Source organism: Carya illinoinensis, chromosome 1 (assembly GCF_018687715.1).
Source record: "Carya illinoinensis cultivar Pawnee chromosome 1, C.illinoinensisPawnee_v1, whole genome shotgun sequence".
Lineage (NCBI taxonomy): Eukaryota > Viridiplantae > Streptophyta > Magnoliopsida > Fagales > Juglandaceae > Carya > Carya illinoinensis.
The window spans coordinates 54,385,096-54,403,544 of NC_056752.1; the positions used below are offsets into that span (position 1 = coordinate 54,385,096).

The following is an 18,449-nucleotide window of genomic DNA, read 5'->3' on the forward strand; positions in this document are numbered from 1 at the left end:
TGTTTTTTTTTTTTTTTTTTTTGGTAATTAACCGAAACGCACCGTTTTCGGTCATTTGTTCAATTTAGCCATTTCGAATTCAAGATCCCCCCCCGTGTCAAATTCATTCCAGCCCGCGTCCATTTCTCCTCCCCACCTGCGTCGAATCTCGGTTGTCCACCGGCACTGGAACCGGCACCGGCGACGCCGACACCCAGCCCCTCTGCACAGCGCCGACCTACCTGTGTCTCGCAGCTCTCCTCCCTCCCTCTCGGCCGCCCATCTCTGTTTGTTTCTCCTCCCCGGTGTAGCTTTCCTGTCCGCATCTTACTGGGCATTTAAGGTGGATTTTGTGACAGCTCTCCTCCACGGTAGCTTCAGAATCGTCCCTGCTTCCGAATCAAGAAGCTGATTTCGAAATCTACATTTGTAGTAACAGGTCAGTGGTTTCTTGCCCTAGAATCGTCCCTCCCTATCTGTTATATTTAAACCCAAAATGGATGGGTAAGTTTTGACTGCTATTGTTGATGTTTGGTTTGTGTTTGAGTTTGTAGTTTGTGCATAGAATGATTTGCGATTTTGGGTATTTTGGTTGGCTTCCGTGGCACGTTTGTTATAACAGTCGTAGAAATAATGAATGAATGAATGATTAAGAATATTGGGTCAAACAGGTTGTTTTGAAGCACAAAGCCATGATGATGGGATTGGTTAATTCGAAAAAAGCCTTAGAAAAGTTGATGTTGAGATATGTATGATAGCCTAGTTTGTTTGAAAGGAAAATAATATCTAAAGTTTGATATCATTCACCAAGAAAGTAGCTTTTATGCATATTTATTTTCCCTCTGAAATTTTACAATTACAATGGCCATAATTGTGCATTGAGAGGAATGTTGGAGAATAAAGCAAGAAAAGGAAATCCTATTACAAAAAAACCCACATCGATTAATGGTTGAGACTAAAAGCTTGGCAAAGAGACTCTCAATAAGGATGGAATTTATTTCTCTAGAAGATGACCATGCAGTACTTTTTGTTAGAACCCATTGAGAAGTTTTACTGATTTTTGTGTTCTAGCCTTCCTTTTCCTTCAAATTCCAATCCATGCGCAGAAGGACAATAATCCCACTGCCATTTGAGTCACTTTTCATAGAATAACCCAAATAGCCCCACTTTTCACACCATGAATAATATGCTTAAATGGCTTGTATTTGTGTTCCAACAAAATAGATGTCTGTTCCTGAAACATTGTCACTCCATAAACACATGATAAGTTCCATTGAAAATTCTGCATTGAAAGGAAATGAAGAACTTTATTTCATTAAACTCTAAAATGCATACAAATTTCCAACAAGATTATGTAGTTTAGGCTTTGCTGGAACAGTGAACACCATGAATAATACTTGCCCAATGGTTTTGTGTTTGTTTTCACTTTTCATATTCTTTTTTCTTCTCCTTTATTTTTTTTAACTGTTATCAATTAGGAGATGCTAATGTTACCTTTTCCTCATTTCATCATGCATGTGCTTTCCCTTTAAAGTGTCAGATCACTTTCTTCATTTTATATGATGGGGGAAGAGGAATATGGAATGGCACCCAGACCCCCAACCATGGATTCGCAGTCATTAATGACATCCCAAAATACATTTGAAGATCCAAATGATGTCCCGGATGTGAGTGTGCATTTTCTTGCCTTTTATTGTTTTAAAAAAGAACATGTGAAGATAACTTATTCCAATTTTGCAGCATAATTTGTACCCTCCGAATTCGAGTAATCCGGAGTACTTCCAGCAACAATTTTCTGCATTCCCAGAATCTTCAGAAAATGTTGGTTGTACATTTTCTGATGCTGCTGATGGTATTACACTTAATTTTGCTTTCACTTTAATGACACTAATATTGATTTGTAACTAAACCATCTCCTTTCTTCCATGTATAGAAATGTTATTTGACATAAATGAAGATTTAGAGGGTACCACTGTTATCCTAGATGATGAGGTACGGGTCGAAACACCAAGAGCCGGCATGGAATTTGTTAGTGAGAATGAGCTGATGGACTATTATAAGAAATATGCCAAGCAAGAGGGGTTTGGTGTAAGGACACAGAGGACTAAGAGAGATGATGAAGGGAGATCCGTGTATGTTACTATTGGTTGTGCCCGTGGCGGAAAATACCAACCTAAGAACATTAATATGTCGAAGCCACGTGCGACAACCAAAACTGATTGTAAAGCAAAGATTAATGCAACGTTGAACAAGAACGACAAATGGGTTATCACTACAGTTGAAAGTGCACACAACCACATTACGGTCAGCCCCAAGAAGACAAGACTCTTACGATCTCACAGACGTCTAGATGAGCACAGTCAGAGGATCCTCGACCTCAATGATAGAGCCGGTATTAGAATGAACAAGAACTATCTTTCTCTTGTCGTTGAGGCGGGTGGTTTTGAAAATCTAGAGTTTCAAGAGAGAGATTGTCGGAATTTCATTGACAAATCTAGACACTTAAGATTGGGTAAAGGAGGTGGTGATGCCCTGTATAACTATTTTCAAAGAATGAGAAAGCAGAATGACGGTTTCGTTTCTTCCATGGATGTTGATGATGATGGAAGGTTACGGAATGTTTTTTGGGCGGATGCCCGGAGTCGATCGGCCTATGAGTACTTCGGAGACGTTGTCACCTTCGATACGACATACCTAACAAACCGATACGGTATGCCTTTCGCTCCATTTGTTAGCGTTAACCATCATGGGCATTCCATACTACTAGGGGCGGGGTTGCTATCGAGCGAGGACACACAGTCATTTGTTTGGTTGTTCCGCACATGGTTGGATTGCATGAATGGTCAAGCGCCCAAAGCCATCATAACTGACCAAGACCGGGCAATGAAGAACGCAATCCAATTTGTATTTCCGGAGACCCGCCATAGATACTGTCTATGGCATATAATGCGCAAACTCCCAGAGAAGTTAGGATCTCATTCCCATTTCTGCACGGGATTGAAGACCTCGATTCAGTCAGCATTGTATGATTCTCAGACCTGCAGAGAATTTGAGGAGATGTGGGGTGAACTTCTTGATAAGTATGATCTTAGAGGTAATAATTATCTCAACTCGTTATATGAGGAAAGGAGTTATTGGGTCCCCGTTTACTTGAAGGATGTATTTTGGGCGGGTATGAGCACGACACAACGGTCAGAAAGCATGAATGCTTTCTTCGATGGGTATGTCCATTCTGGTACCACTTTGAAGGAATTCGTGGACCAATTTGATAATGCTTTAAGAAAGAAGGTGGAGGTAGAGACGACGGCTGATTTCAACTCTAGTAACCAAATGATCCCCTGCGTTTCCCCTTTCAATTTTGAGAAGCAGTTTCAGAAAGTATACACAAATGCAAAGTTTAAAGAGTTCCAAAAAGAGCTGATGGGCCTAATGTGTTGTAACTGCACACTGGTAACCAAGCAGGGGTGCATTTCAACCTTCGATATATTGGATGAAATATCTATTTATGACTGCAACAAAATTGTCCACTACACACTCTACTATAACGAAGAGGAATGTGAGTTAAAATGCACATGTGCATTGTTTGAGATGAGGGGAATTTTGTGTCGACATGCACTTAAAGTTTTGCATCTGTCCCGAATTAATGTGGTGCCAGATAGATATGTGTTGGATCGCTGGAGGAAGGACCAGAAGAGGACATACACATTGATCAAAAGTAGTTATGATGATGTGCGTGCCAGTGGAGATTCACGGAGGTATGAGATGGTGGTTAAAAGATGCATGAAATTAGCAACAAAAATTTCCCCGAGTGATGAGCGAGTCAATGCATTCTTGAAGGTTGTGGATGACTTTGATTCAAAATGTGATGATGTAACATTTGGGACGACATCCGAATCAACGAAGGTAGGACCGAATGTGGACACCGCGGACAAGGGTAAGAAGATATTAAGCCCCAATGTGGTCCGAGGGAAAGGAAGACCCCCAAGTAAAAGAAAGGTTCCCCCTGTGGAGAAGATTACAAGAAAGAGAAAGGTAGTTGCTGTTTTTTGTAAATATCTATGTTAATCCCATGATTTAGCATTATTCACCGCGGTTTTTCTATGTTAATGTAGGCCTGCAGGAAAATATTTGTAGATCAAACACAATTGGGTGACACCGCGGCATCTGAATTCGTGGACCAATCTAATGATGGAGTTGGTGTTGGTGTTGGGACACAAACCAGCTCAGTCACACAATTAAATATATCAGAAAATCAGGAGGTCTTCGGAAATTGGTTACATGTGTATTTGAAGATATTTTTTGTCCTTTAAGTTTTGACTTGTGTAAAGCTCAACTTCTTTTACAGCTCAGTTTCACTTCTTTCAGATATGCGGCGATAATTGATTTGCTGCTTTTGTGTCGGTCATGGTAGTTGCTGCTTTTGTGTCGGTCATGGTAGTAGTTGATTTAGAAGATCAAATTTCAGTCATGGTAGTTTTCGTTTTGGTGTCGGTCATGGTAGTTTTGTAAACAAGTATACAAAACTGGTTTTGGTAGTCCTTAGTGCCCTGGGCCGTCTAGTATGTGAATTGGTGTTGGTTTTGATTTCCTTTTTTATGTATTAGAGAGTAGGGTGTACTTATTCTTGACAAATTGCCTTAGGTGGGGAATATGCCTAAGCGGGTGGTTTTTGTGTGGAGATGCAAAAGAGTGCCAATATGGGTTTTGGTGGTTTTTTGTACAATTTAAAGTAACTTTTGTGCAGAACCGTGAATACGAAATACAAAGGTTTTTATGTAGAGATGCAATATTTTTGTATTTTTTTTGGTGGTTAAGAGGCGGGGTTTTTTGTTGACCTTTGAAAGTAGCAGTGATAGGAAACTGAGAGTCTATTTTACACTGTACAGCAGGTGGTTATTCTTCCCCTTTCTCGGGTTGGTTTGAACTTCCATTGTTTTGCACATGCAGTTTGTAGCTGATATTCTCTATGTGTTGTTTTTCAGTTTGTGGGTGGTTTTAATATGGTCCGAGGGAAAAAGATGGTCAAGAGTTTTTTCATGTACCTTGCTTTGGAGTTGACGACAAATGGTATAAGGAGTTATTTTAGTTGTATATTGTTTTTTGTTTTTACAAGTAAAATTTAGGTTCATAGCTATACTTCCTTTGCCTTATTTGCAAGTTAAGCCCCAAGAATGCCGATCCTTTATGGTTTGAGAAGCAGTTGATGTCGAGTTCCATGAGGAAAGGAGTTTTGAAAAACAGGCAGAATGTGTTGCCAGCTAAGTAAGTGATGTAGTGTTTGTACAGTTGGGATTTTACTAACCAGCTTGCTATTATTAGTTTTGTCCATGTAACGGAGTGCTCAATTAGAGGCGGGGTATTTTCATAGGTATGACTTTTGCATCATGGGCGGAAGAGAAGCAGCTGAGTAAGCTGGAAGATTTCAATGTGAAAGTGCCAGAGGTGGTTTTTTATGTCATTGACAATCTACATGGTTTTAGAAATATTTGTAAAGTTTAGAAATCATTAGGGTGAGTGCTGCCGATCCAATTTTGTGTAATATCTTAGAGAGATATTTGTAAGTCTGAAAAGATGTATCTAATACAGTCAAGGATTTCCCCTTTCTATTGTTCAGCTGCTGAAAGATTAGACAAAAACAGATTCTACATGTACATTACTAATAGTGATGAATCGGTATGGGTTGTTATGAAGAGTTACATGCAGTTTTATAGTTTTGCCACCTTATGACATGTTTCTGGGGAATATTTCAGTTGGTGTTGGCTGAGAGAAGGAACCGATCAGTTAGATGAAAACCTATGGCAAGCATGACCAATCTGTAAATCTGTAATGAACAAGAATTACAGATTCTAGACACTTAAAAACAGCAACCATCTCAATTCATGCACAAGCGGCCTGGAACAGCACTATGAACATTCACGGAGGCATGGTTTTCCCCATAAGCTGTGGCTCCATTGGAGCCCAAAATAAATTAGAGTCAAATAAAACATACACAAGTTGGATGAAAACCAGTTAAAAAGCAGAATTTCATTCCATCCAAAACCAGTTTCGGAACCCCAAAAGATATCCCCTGCGTACACCATAATTACAAGATGACCCTTTTGTGTAACATAATTTTCCACATAGAGAAAGTAGGATTACATATTACAATTATCACCAAAAACAACGTCAACATTTCCGGTGTGCGTTACCCGAACCAAGCTAAAACTATTACAATTACAACAACCCAATACAACCACAATAATATTCGCTGGTTCTTTTTAAGCATCCTCTCTCTTTCTCTTACTTGATCTTCCCTTTTCTGAACTTCATATTCGCGAAGAAGTACATCATCCCACATATTCCAAACTTTATTCTCCCTCGTACGTAAGTTCTGATCTAGCAAATTAAATATATCCGTCCAAATGAAAAATCCACATCTCGTATCTCCCTGCACAGTAATAACACGCAGTGAACAGGATGTGTTACACCAAGCTCACAACAACAAAAAATGTGAGAATGTCCAAGGTAACACCGCTTTACCATATCATACTTTGGGCAGGCAAAAAAACTCCTTCCAGGATTAGACTTAGTGTGCGATGTCTTTAGTCGTGTTTTCAAGCCACACCAACAACTTGGTGATTCCAGTGGACAATCATTAGAGAACGATGAAGATTGGGATGATGCCATGCGTGATTCTGAAAAACTAAAGGCAAGTTCCAAATGCAAGCGTCTATCTCATTTATAGAATTTAATACATTGTAATAGAGCCTAGTGGATGTCTTAGCAACAAAGATTGAAGGGAATTTAAAGGACAAAATATTTTAATCAAAATATGGTTCACGACTAAAGTGTAAAATCAATAAACAACATATTCAACATTTTAATCCACCATTCTTCCTGACACATTAAACACCATAGTCTTATAAGGAGCATACAACTTCTGCACAAAGCCTCACAATGGCCTTAGAAGACCATATTATATAGCCCAAAAACCAATTATAAACAATGAAAATACAAGTCAAAAAACAAATTATAAACAATGAAAACTGATTTCTGGTCATAGTTTTAAACTACAGGAATTTCTTAACAATTGGCTCAGAGTATGTGAGAATCATCCGGGCTGATTTTACATTTGAAGGCCAAATGAAAATCTGGTCGTGGTTTTACATCCCTACAGTTTTACAGTTTTTACAATTTTACAAGGATGTAGAAATATGGGTTTATGACCTTCACCTTCTCCAATATGAAAATTCATGCACAATTACATAATCATAAAACGCTTTCCCTAAATCAGAAAACACTGACCTTCACCTTCACCAAAACACCCAAACATCCACACTATGAACATTCAAAGACTGCAACGGATTACCCAAGCAAAAGCTTATTCAGTTAATTTTTTCACATAATTTTTTCAAGAGAAATTTGACATAAGACAATTCCTGAAAAGATAAATAACACCTCCAAATTTTAATAAATCATCAACAACTACTACAACCAAACAAAACTTCCAGAGATCCAACAAGATCATGTTTCCAATTTCATTCATTAGATTTAAAAATATATTATACAAGCATCATCCCGTAAATCTACATGTTTATAGGATAACAAGTTATGAGCAAACTACAGACTACCCGTGACTTACCTGGTGAATTTCTTAGAGATCAATATCTGCAAAATAACCCACATATCAATAAGTTTATACATACATACGGCACCAACACCCAAAAAATTAATTTAAGATTTATACATACCAGAAGATCAAATTTTCGTACACCCGAAATCAACCCAATATTTTTTGACTTTTTGAGGGGGACGATGGGACGCGGGGGGATGGGCTGGTGGGGATGGGGGCTGCCGGGCGAGGCAGGGTTTTTGGGTGAGGATGGGACGCGGGGGGATGGGGTGGTGGGGGGATGCGACTCGGGTTGTGGGGGGGGGGGGGGGGGTGGGGTGAGACGGTGGGAACAGGAGCTGGGGCTTCGACTCGGGTTGTGGATGGGGTGGTGGGGTGAGACGAAGGGAACAGGGGCTGGGGTTAGGGCTTCGACGCGGGGGCTGTTTGGTGTGGGGGGGATGCGACTCGGGTTGTTGGGGGGGTTTTGGTGTGCTAGGGTTGGGGCTTCGACGCCGGGGGGGGGGGGGGGGGGGAAGAGAAAGAGGGGTGCTGGGGTTGGGACGCCGGGGATCTATTTAGGAAAGAGAAAGGGGGATGCGACTCGGGTTGGGGAGGGGGAAGAGAGAGAAGATGATTTTGAAAATTAACTCAATGTTCAGAGCGGGGGAACATGCGAAGGGACAAGCTTGTAAAATCACACTAATGCCACGTCAGGTGTATTCCGGCTTCAGCCAAACAGTGGCTGATGCCCAGATATATTCTTTTTTATATTTAAATAATATTTAAGCGTTGGGTTGACATCCGGGATACGATTTGAAAATTTTTTGAAACAACAAAAAGAGGCCTGAACTTCTTGAGTTGCGTACACTTTCAGAGGTAAGCATTGCGTTCTGTTATAGACCACGTACAACCTTCAGATTTTTCTTCTTCCCAATATCTATGGGGAATCCCACCTTGCGTCCTTCAGTCTCTTGGTCTGTTTTTGCCATCCTTCCAATCATTTCTGCCCTGTGCTTTTTTGTTTCCTCCGCCTATGTCATTAGCGGGAATGAGACGGACAGATTGGCCTTGCTTCAATTCAAGGCTAAGATGATCGATAAACCCGTCATGATTTTCAGTTCATGGAATGAAACCTTCCACTTCTGTCAATGGTATGGAGTTACTTGTGGTGGTCGACACAAAAGAGTCACACGGTTGCACCTAGGATCTCAGAAACTCGTGGGATCTTTATCACCTTTCATTGGAAATTTGAGCTTTCTAAGGTCACTAAATCTATCACACAATAGTTTGAGTCATGAAATCCCTCCAGAACTAGGCCGTTTGCATAGATTGCAGTACCTAGATTTGTACAATAATTCATCTGGTGGTAGAATTCCTACCAATATATCCAGTTGTTCTAGTCTCGAAGTTCTGTATCTTGGTAGGAACCAACTGGTTGGCGAAATTCCTGTTGCGCTTAACTCCTTGTCAAAGCTCCAAACATTTTCTGTAAATGACAACATATTAACGGGAAGAATCCCTACATTTCTTGGCAACCTATCATCACTTGAGTGGCTTTCAGCAACATTCAATAATCTGGGTGGGAGTATCCCTGATGTTTTGGGACAACTTGTGAATCTTAAGTGCTTTTTTATTGCTGGGAATCAGCTTTCTGGTACCATCCCTCCTTCAATCTTCAACCTCTCTTCCATAAGAAAGTTTAATGTGGTACTTGATCAAATCGGCCAAGGGAGTCTTCCAATGGATTTGGGCACGACTCTTTCTAATCTTCAAAGTTTTTCCATTGGATCTAACAAATTTACTGGAACCATTCCTCCTTCAATATCCAATGCCTCAAACATGGAAATACTTCAGTTCACACTAAACAAACTTACCGGACGTGTTCCTTCTTTGGAAAATCTGCGTAGGCTTCGATATTTGAGCATTGCCAGTAACCACCTGGGAAGCGGGGGAGTTGATGACTTGAATTTTCTTTGCTCGTTGACCAATGCCACCAGCTTGGAGAAGTTGTATATAGATACCAACAATTTGGGTGCGATCTTACCGGAATGCATTGGTAACTTCTCATCTACTCTCGAAGTATTGGTCATCGATGAAAATAATATAATTGGAACAATTCCAGGTGGGATTGGAAATCTTGTCAGCTTATATAACCTCAAGATGGGGAATAATCAATTGTCCGGTAACATTCCTACCAGTATTGGAAAGCTTCAGAGGCTAGTGGGATCTACTATTGCAGGACAACAATCTTCAAGGAAGCATCCCTTCAAGTCTAGGCAAATGTCAATTTTTGTCATTTTTAGATCTTTCCCATAACAATTTGAGCGGTACCATACCACCTCAAGTCATTGGTATCTCAACCTTGTCAATTTTTCTTGATTTGTCCCGTAATGATTTCATAGGGACCCTTCCCATGGAAGTTGGAAATTTGAATAATCTAGGTGCATTGTCTATCTCACACAATAGGTTATCTGGTGAAATTCCAAGGAGTCTTGGTAGATGTATTAAGCTAGAGTTTCTATACATCAGAGGGAACTTCTTCCAAGGGGCCGTTTTATCAACTATTAGTTCTTTAAGAGGACTTCGAGAGTTAGATCTTTCTCTAAACAATTTTTCAGGAAAAATTCCAGAATTTTTCGTGGGTCTCAACTCGTTGCAGCGTTTGAATTTATCTTACAACAATTTTGAAGGTCTCGTGCCTATATATGGCATTTTCAAGAACTCAAGTGCAGCTTTAGTTGCAGGAAATACCCAATTGTGTGGGGGAATCCTCGAGATGCACTTGCCTAAATGCAACTTCAAAGAATCCAAGGAGACCAAGAAAACCTCAAACTTGAAATTAATAATCATCATAGTTTGTGGGGTTTCAGGCGTAATTTATGTGCTGTCGTTTGTATTTGTTTGTTGGTTAAGAAAGAAAAGAAAAGAGCCGACATCAAGCGCTTCAGAAAATTTGCTTTTCAATATGTCTTACCAAAGGCTTCTAAAAGCAACTAATGGTTTTTCTTCTGCAAATTTGCTTGGCATGTGTAGTTTTGGATCCGTGTATAAAGGAATGCTCGATGATGAGGGTGGAAATATAATTGCTGTCAAGGTGCTCAACCTTCTGCGCCATGGAGCTTCCAAGAGCTTTCATGCTGAGTGTGAGGCCTTGAGAAACATCAAACATCGAAATCTTGTAAATGTGCTTACAATCTGTTCCAAGTGTAGATTATCATGGCAATGATTTCAAGGCTCTAGTTTATGAGTTCATGGTCAATGGGAGCCTTGAGGATTGGTTGCATCCTTCTTTGAAAGAAGAAGAGGCATATCATGAACAAAGGATGTTGAATCTTTTACAGAGGTTGAATATTGCCATTAGCGCACTAGAATATCTTCATTATAATTGTGAAACAACAATTGTTCATTGTGACCTTAAGCCCAGTAATGTTCTTCTGGACAATGAAATAATTGGACACGTGGGTGACTTTGGGCTAGCAAGGTTCTCTCCAGAAACCACCAATCAGTCTAGCTCGATCGGCATAAGAGGAACTATTGGTTACACTGCTCCAGGTGAAAATTTTTTATCATTCGTTATGAGTATATTCCTTTTTCTTTTAGTAACATTTATCTTTGAGACGGATAACTACTTTTATTCAATATTTTTTTCATAAATAGTTGGTGTCAGTCCAAGCTTTATTTTCTTTTTTCTTTGTCCAACTGAAGTTCTTTATAAATTCTTAGCATGCATTCCTTTGTTATCATTCTTTTAATCATGATCACGTCAGAATTTATCATATGTCCAGTTGCAGAGTATGGAATAGGAAACCGGGTGTCTACCTCCGGTGATGTGTACAGTTATGGCATCCTCCTATTAGAGATGTTCACTAAGAAGAGACCGACGGATAAAATGTTCCAAGGCAACTCGAATCTTTATGGTTTTGTCAAGGCAGCTTTACCTCAAGGAGTTGTGGACATTGCGGATCCAATCCTTTTCCAGGAAACAGGAGAGCAGACATCGAACAATGCTCGGCAAATCATCAGTACAAGAAGAAAAAAAATCAAGGAATGCTTGGTTTTGATATTTGGTATTGGAGTTGCTTGTTCTTCCGAACATCCAGAAGAACGGATGAACATCAGGGATGCTGTAACCAAACTCCATTTGGTCAGAAAAAGCTTCCTGAAGCTGGAACACATGGAGCAAATCGACCTACAAATAGACCCTCAACGTCAGCTGGTAATATTAGTGCCTTTCAACAGTTTGGTTAGTACAGGTCGATAATAAGCTCAATGCATTTTGCCCTTCGGTTGCGTGTTTAAAATGGTTGTCGAATGACATCCTCTATTCCTTTTGTTTACAGTAGTGTGGATTATAATCTTAATTCAGTCAAAACAAATAAGGAGGCTGCGCGAGAGTAACAAAAAGACTGTAGTCCCCGCGGTCTGCCTTGATAACTTCTCGCAGGCATTTTATCAGTGTTGGTATATTTGATCTCTTAAACACGAAGAGTGGCTGCATTGTGTGGGATCCTCTCTCTTATGGCCTTGTCCAGTTCACTCTTTTGTGTTCAAACCGTCTTGCATGCATAGTTAGGAGCACAGAAAAATAAATCGCAAGGCATGTCTTGTACAGACAGCCATATACACAAACTAACGGATAAAAGTGCTCCCACAACTTGACCCGCTCTTTAGTTTATTCAGTTTCAAATTTCTTCAATCAAGAGGAGGGTGGACGGGGTAATCGCTTCCCAATTTCCTGCAAAAAGAAAGGAACAAATGGTCAGTCTTCTAGTTGCATACAGTTTTAACACCATGGATTGTACAGACATGACTACGCCAGGTCCCACTAGGAGCCTTGGCAGATGCTCAAACAAACACGTCCACAAAATGATTCACGTATATCAACTGCTCTATAAAAAGAAATGGCGACTGGTTAAATGATGTATCTGTCTTTCTATTAGAAAAAAAAGTACAACTTATTTAGAATTAAAAGAAAATAAACGAATACTTAAGTTGTATCTAGCATAGCACATAAGAAAAACACCATTAAAACCTATCCACAACCTCATTTATGGTGTATCAACTTAACATCACTGACCACGGCTCCAAACAAATATTTCTTTCCTATTGAAGAAAAAACAGTTCTAGGCCGTCAATGTAAAAAATACCTCAAACAGCTGATTTATATTATCTGCTGTCTTTGCAGATGTCTCAATAAAAAACATTCCATTCTTCTCTGCATAGTCAATGCCATCCTGCAAGACCGAAGAGGGGATTTTATACAACTGAAAAATAAATATTAGTTTGTGAGTATAGAGAATGCTTGAAACGGAGAATGCACTCACCTGAACTGGTACTTCCCGCTTTTCCTGAAGATCAGCTTTGTTACCAACTAAGGCCATGACTATATCAGGGCTTCCATGTTTTTGTAGCTCCTGTAAAATATCACATTCTTCAATTGTTTCAAAAATCAAATTCCAACTGCGACAATAGGAACTAATACCAACAAAATCTATGCATGCACATCTTTCTGGCCAGAGATGCCATCTATAAGCATTTACCACTCATAGCACACTGAACAGATGACAACCCAATTATACCGGAGTAAGGTATAGTTTCATTTCCTTATTTTCACTACAGCTCTTGCAACTCCTAGAGAATCTGATAAGTCCAATGTTTTCGATGGATTATCATAATCAGCAAGTCAATCTCTGCTTCCATTTAAAAGGCAAAGCCAAGCCATTACTTAACAATTTCACATATGTGAAGCCACTTGAGCCCTAAAAAATAACTACACTTTCATCTTGAGACAGGTGAACCTAGGTTTTCAGTAGCATGCCAATGAGGGCTTTACAACATATTCTCAGTCATCTTTAACTGTTTTGTTTTTAAAAAAAAATTATAAATAAATCATATATTAAACTGCAAATAGGAAAAACTGGGTGCAATCAGTTAAAATATCAGTGCAACCCTACAAGATAAATTAAAAATCAGAGGAAAAAAACTCTGAGCGTAGCATGAGGTTCTAGGAGAGAATTTCTAAACCAAACAATTCATATAAAAAAAAAAAAAAAAAAAAAAAGTTGAACCAACTGCTAGAATAAGATATTTATGATATAGGTGATTGGTGAATAATGAATATCCATATTCACCCAACCTCTATCAACAATAAGCACTGACCCAGTTAGTCAGCCTAATTCCCAACTTGAAGTATAGCAACCATGACCAAGCAACCTCATTATGAAGAAATTTAAGTAATACATAGAAAGATGTCAAGATCGTATTCAGGAGCATCAAGGGGTTTTCCCACCAAGAAACTCCAGTCGAAATTCATGCATTGTTGTGCACAGGCAACATTAGACTGGTTTCATTTGCACAATAATTACTGTATGCATAACATGTAATTTCTCTGACCAGCCAGGGTCCCCACTTAACACGCCCACAAACAAAACGTTATTTGTACTGTTACATTTAATCTCACAAAAGGTCACCATGTATGATTACTTCAACCAGATCATTTCATTCTATAAGGTTTGCTATAAAGGATGTTAGGTGCTGAACATTAATGTCCCATCGTGAAGGTCATTTCTCACCTTGTAAAAAGGATTTTATCCTTTTCACCATAAAATTTTGCAGGAAAAAAATAACTTATCATGAGTTGTAAATAATTAACAAAAAATTATGATTAATCCTAAGTAATCCCTGAAAAGTCTACCTTAACCCAATATTGTGCTTTGATGAATGACTCTGGGCTAGTTATATCATACACAATAACTGCAACTGCAGCACCTCGGTAGTAAAGTGGTGCCAATGCTGCATATCTGAACAAGACACAATCACAATCAATAATCTCCTGCTAAAATTGGTATGCAAGGGCAAAAGACAGATGGGGTAAATTTCCAACAGAAATAAGGACAACATAAAATGAACTTTTGTTACAATATTCAGAATTTTAACTATTTTATACATTTAAGCGTATCTGACTAACAGTACCTCTCCTGTCCAGCAGTGTCCCATATTTCAAACTTAACTGTTGTGGAGTCTTGCAAAGCTATTGTCTGTGATAAGAATGAAGCTCCGACAGTTACCTGAAATATTTAAACCAAAAAATGTAAACACATCAGAAATTAACTATATGGCTAGGAGGAAGCATAAACAGCCATACACGTTCACATAGAACATGGTAGGTTTCTAGTTTTATTTTTTGATCTGTCAGGTTGACAAAAAATTACTTTAAAAAATGTTGGCTTGTATCATTGGTATAGTGGATAGCATAATCCTTACCTTGGATGTTGGGTCAAACTGACCGCGAACAAAGCGAAGAACAATACAGCTTTTACCAACACCAGAGTCGCCTAATAATACCAGCTGCACCAAACCATACACCAAACCATAGAATTGAAAGGTTGGTTACATTCATTTGTTAAATGTTTAAAGACAAGATTGTTGGTGAGTTCACAAAGGCATTTAGGTTTCATCCAACCCTTTCCCTTTCCCCAGAAATGAACAGATTGGAAGACAACAAGACCCCTCCCTTTGCAATTATGTCTGTGTTTACAATCTAAGAATCATGAAGCTGAAATATGCAACCAACAGCATGTAGCCAAAATTTATGCAAAATTATTTTTATAATAGAATTTTTGTTCTCACCTGAACTCATATAAACTTTCATACAGACTAATTGGGGTCAACACCACGCATCGTTTTTCAGCTAATTGGATCCAAACACATAAATATTTATGTTTGTAAATAATTTACATCCATCACAACGATGCTTCTGGGGAAGTTTAAAACCTGGACATAAACATTGTCACTTCGACAGGTAGAAATGAGTGCTAAGCAAACCAATCCACTTTTCACAAACAAGACATATGCATCAGTTTATGTCCACAAATTAACGCATTAAGTCTATTTCAAAGGACCTTTGTTAATTAAAATAAGTTTAAAATATCCAAAATAAAACCTACGAAGACGCCCTCTTTATTCAATAGTTTGCTCAACCACACCAATTGCGAAGTGTCAAGGACACAGTAACAGTATATATACAAATTGACAAATTTTAGAAGCAATGAGTTGACCAAAAGAAGTCTTTAGAAGATTCGCCTCTAAAAAAAGTACCTTCACGCGAAGATTTTTTGGGTCCAGCACTCCGCCATTCTCAGAATTTGTGCCGGTCAACCGCCCGGGAGTCCTATCTACAAACATTAAGCCCCTCTAATCAATAAACTCAACCAAAATCTCCCATAAGGGCCCCTAACAAGTCACTTAATGAAAATCGCCCTATCGAAAACCCATATTCCGGCACGCGCCTTGATTATAGCGCAGAAATTAAATAAATCAACCAAACTCCGGAAACCCGGATAAGAATTTACAAATTCAGCTACAATTTTTTAAAATTAAAATAGGATTTCCGATTCAAGCAATCTGAACCAGTGAAAACCCTAGAAATACAGGGGACAGAATCAAATATCTGCATACGAGTATTACCTGGAAGAGAGGAAGAGCAACCCATGGCGAGCAGAAACTGTACGTTTAATGGGAATACTATATGCGTGCAATTAGGGCTAATGGCTGGAGAGGAGTATTAGATTTAGGTAAGAAAGAACTTAGAAGTACTCTGTAGTACGGAAGAGATGGCTTATTGGTGGAATTAAAAGGTCGTTAAATGTTAATGGCTGCATTTTATACCTACCTAATCACGCAGCCGTACCAAAAAAGGGCAAAAGAATTTAAAATTAAAATTGGTTAATTATGTCCTTCCGGAGAATTGAGTAATATAAAGCTGAATTTATGGTCGGAAATTGAAAGTAAATTGGCCCAACTTTGCAAGAGCCCAAAAATTGCAGAACAACCGAGATCAAAACTATTCACGGAATCCAGCCCATATATCTTTGGGGCAAGTAATCCAGACCATGCATATTGCTGTCATGCTAAGGAATTCAGGATTAGGAGTCGTTGTCCGGGCCTTATTCTCGGGCCATTGAGAAATAATAATAATAATAATTAGGAAAAATATAATTGTAAACACAATTATGCACTAATCTATGCATCAATGTGATGTGATTGGTCAAAAAGTTAATTTTATTGAAAATAATATTAATTTAAATTTTAAGTATAAATAAATCAGTATTAGTACACCGATTAGTGCGCGACTGTACTTGTATGTAACAAAACTCTAATAATAATAATAGAATATTTTTCATTTATAAGTCTTGAACTTGTGGAGCCACTGATCATATAACTAGGTGGCTGTGCTTAACTGTTACGACAAGCGTACGTGCCATAATTTCTAATTTTGGGGGATATTACTTTGCCCGACAGGCCCCCATCAAATTATTATTAATTCATTTTGCAACTTAGTCACCAATTAATTAATATATATATATATATATTAACGTTGTCAGTTTACCCCTAAACCTTAATTAAACAAATAATATTGCAAGATTTCGTGACCAAAAGCGATTTTAATGCTCTCAAGTTCATTCTTGACTTTTATTTTACGTCGACCTAACGGTACTCATGACCACGAGTTGAAGTACTTTTTGCGACGACTTAAACAATTAAGCATCGGTGTTTTGTCGTTGATCGTGAGTCACATTAATATATAAGGAAAAGCAGCTAGCTAGATATATAGGTAGCTCAAATAATAATACATGCATATATATATATATATATGTTAATTTGCTGGGTGATACTTGAAGCTCACTGATTAGACAAAACAACTTACGAGGGAACACACCCATCTGAAGTTTGGAGGTAATTGGGGTCCATTTTTGGGCAATATCATTAACTTGGAAGCAATTTTGACAGCTTGTCTTCGATCCATACCTGTAAGCTGCTTGATCACATCACAATCTTTTCAAAACCCAATCTTTAAGCTGTAGATCACGACGTTGCTGGTCTGGATGGTACGTACCCGCCCTCCATCAAACTCATCTACATCATAATATCACCGAATTTCTTGTCTACACGTTTGCATTTATATATAAATTTTCTTCCTCCCAATCATGTATACTTATATATATATATATATATATATATGTGTGTGTGCTTTCTTTCTTGGTATGTTGAAACCTTAGTGATTTTAGAAACTACATTAATGTGAATAATATTTGCCAAAAGCAAAAAAAAAAAAAAAAAAAAGAAGAAAATTCAGATTAATGGATAGTCCTGATCTAACGTCATTGTCACAACGACTAGATATATATATATATATACACGTCATTGTCACAACGACTAGATATATATATATATATACAGTAATCATCATGTCTCAGTGCCTTGCGGCCATATATATTTAGTAGTTTTGGATGCATTTTACCTAACCTGATCAATGTGGTGGATCGAGGTTCTGGTGATAATCTGATCACCAGCTATTACGCACTAATTTATACCATATATAGTGGTAGGATGCCTATCATATCATGCATATAATAGGTAGAAGCTGGAATATGTCCGGCCTGTCCATAGGTAAGTTATCTCTTACGCCTTTCGTGATCTGTTTTGACCAAATATTTCCTGAAATCTGGTGCATGCAATAAATTTCGGGACCACTTTCGGAATAGTTTGGCAAAACGATAAAGACTTTTTTGTGTACGTAATTAAATATATTCGATAATTTCCAAGAGTAAAGACATATATATATATATATATAGCTGCAATTCCATCGACTTCACGAGCCTTTTGCTGATGATCTCCTGTTGATCTTTTAGGGTCAAATACTGCAAAAATAAAAATTGTAAATATATAAGTACTGTACGTTTCGTCTTACCATAATTAATTATATTTCTTAATTAAATTCCGGCCGGTTCATCATTCGCTAAAAATTGCTTCAAGTTCCTGAAACAAACCAGTCAATCTCTGTCGTAATTACCTGATCACGTACATTGGTTAATTG

At 38.3% G+C, this 18,449-nt stretch overlaps 3 protein-coding genes and 1 pseudogene across 4 annotated transcripts; 2 read left to right on the forward strand and 2 right to left on the reverse strand.

Annotated features, from left to right (window-relative positions):
• The first annotated feature begins 1,541 nt into the window (after nucleotides 1–1,541).
• Nucleotides 1,542–5,245, forward strand: LOC122301156 (protein FAR1-RELATED SEQUENCE 5-like). The gene is made up of 5 exons (XM_043112311.1): nucleotides 1,542–1,646; nucleotides 1,720–1,831; nucleotides 1,913–4,011; nucleotides 4,092–4,238; nucleotides 5,138–5,245. Exons 1-5 carry the CDS (start codon nucleotides 1,542–1,544, stop codon nucleotides 5,243–5,245), a joined length of 2,571 nt encoding a protein of 856 aa, XP_042968245.1.
• A 903-nt stretch (nucleotides 5,246–6,148) lies between these two features.
• LOC122303613 lies at nucleotides 6,149–6,683 on the reverse strand. Its single transcript, XM_043115461.1, has 2 exons — nucleotides 6,499–6,683; nucleotides 6,149–6,406 (listed from the first exon to the last, which is right to left on the reverse strand). Exons 1-2 carry the CDS (start codon nucleotides 6,643–6,645, stop codon nucleotides 6,164–6,166), a joined length of 390 nt encoding a protein of 129 aa, XP_042971395.1. The 5' UTR covers nucleotides 6,646–6,683; the 3' UTR covers nucleotides 6,149–6,163.
• A 1,558-nt stretch (nucleotides 6,684–8,241) lies between these two features.
• LOC122288909 lies at nucleotides 8,242–11,834 on the forward strand (annotated as a pseudogene).
• Nucleotides 11,835–16,293, reverse strand: LOC122288892 (ras-related protein RABF1). Of its 2 annotated transcripts, XM_043095715.1 has the most exons (8): nucleotides 16,040–16,286; nucleotides 15,671–15,747; nucleotides 14,837–14,920; nucleotides 14,546–14,640; nucleotides 14,268–14,373; nucleotides 12,898–12,987; nucleotides 12,721–12,807; nucleotides 11,835–12,308 (listed from the first exon to the last, which is right to left on the reverse strand). In XM_043095715.1, exons 1-8 carry the CDS (start codon nucleotides 16,062–16,064, stop codon nucleotides 12,270–12,272), a joined length of 603 nt encoding a protein of 200 aa, XP_042951649.1. In that variant the 5' UTR covers nucleotides 16,065–16,286; the 3' UTR covers nucleotides 11,835–12,269. The 2 variants fall into 2 exon arrangements, with proteins under 2 accessions (XP_042951649.1, XP_042951657.1); XM_043095723.1 differs by lacking the exon at nucleotides 14,837–14,920 and having other exon boundaries at nucleotides 16,040–16,293.
• Nucleotides 16,294–18,449: the final 2,156 nt, after the last annotated feature.

Bases quoted from the DNA above. Each gene is read 5' to 3' on its own strand.
- LOC122288892 (XM_043095715.1), bottom strand. From the start codon at position 16,064: ATGGGTTGCTCTTCCTCTCTTCCAG. The intron at 15,748-16,039 runs GTAATACTCGTA...TAATGTTTGTAG, and splicing joins TTGCTCTTCCTCTCTTCCAG to ATAGGACTCCCGGGCGGTTG. The intron at 14,921-15,670 runs GTACTTTTTTTA...GGTTTGGTGCAG, and splicing joins CAAAAAATCTTCGCGTGAAG to CTGGTATTATTAGGCGACTC.
- LOC122303613 (XM_043115461.1), bottom strand. From the start codon at position 6,645: ATGGCATCATCCCAATCTTCATCGTTCTCTAATGATTGTCCACTGGAA. The intron at 6,407-6,498 runs GTAAAGCGGTGT...ATTACTGTGCAG, and splicing joins CCTGCCCAAAGTATGATATG to GGAGATACGAGATGTGGATT.
- LOC122301156 (XM_043112311.1), top strand. From the start codon at position 1,542: ATGGGGGAAGAGGAATATGGAATGGCACCCAGACCCCCAACCATGGAT. The intron at 1,647-1,719 runs GTGAGTGTGCAT...CCAATTTTGCAG, and splicing joins ATCCAAATGATGTCCCGGAT to CATAATTTGTACCCTCCGAA. The intron at 1,832-1,912 runs GTATTACACTTA...TTCCATGTATAG, and splicing joins ATTTTCTGATGCTGCTGATG to AAATGTTATTTGACATAAAT.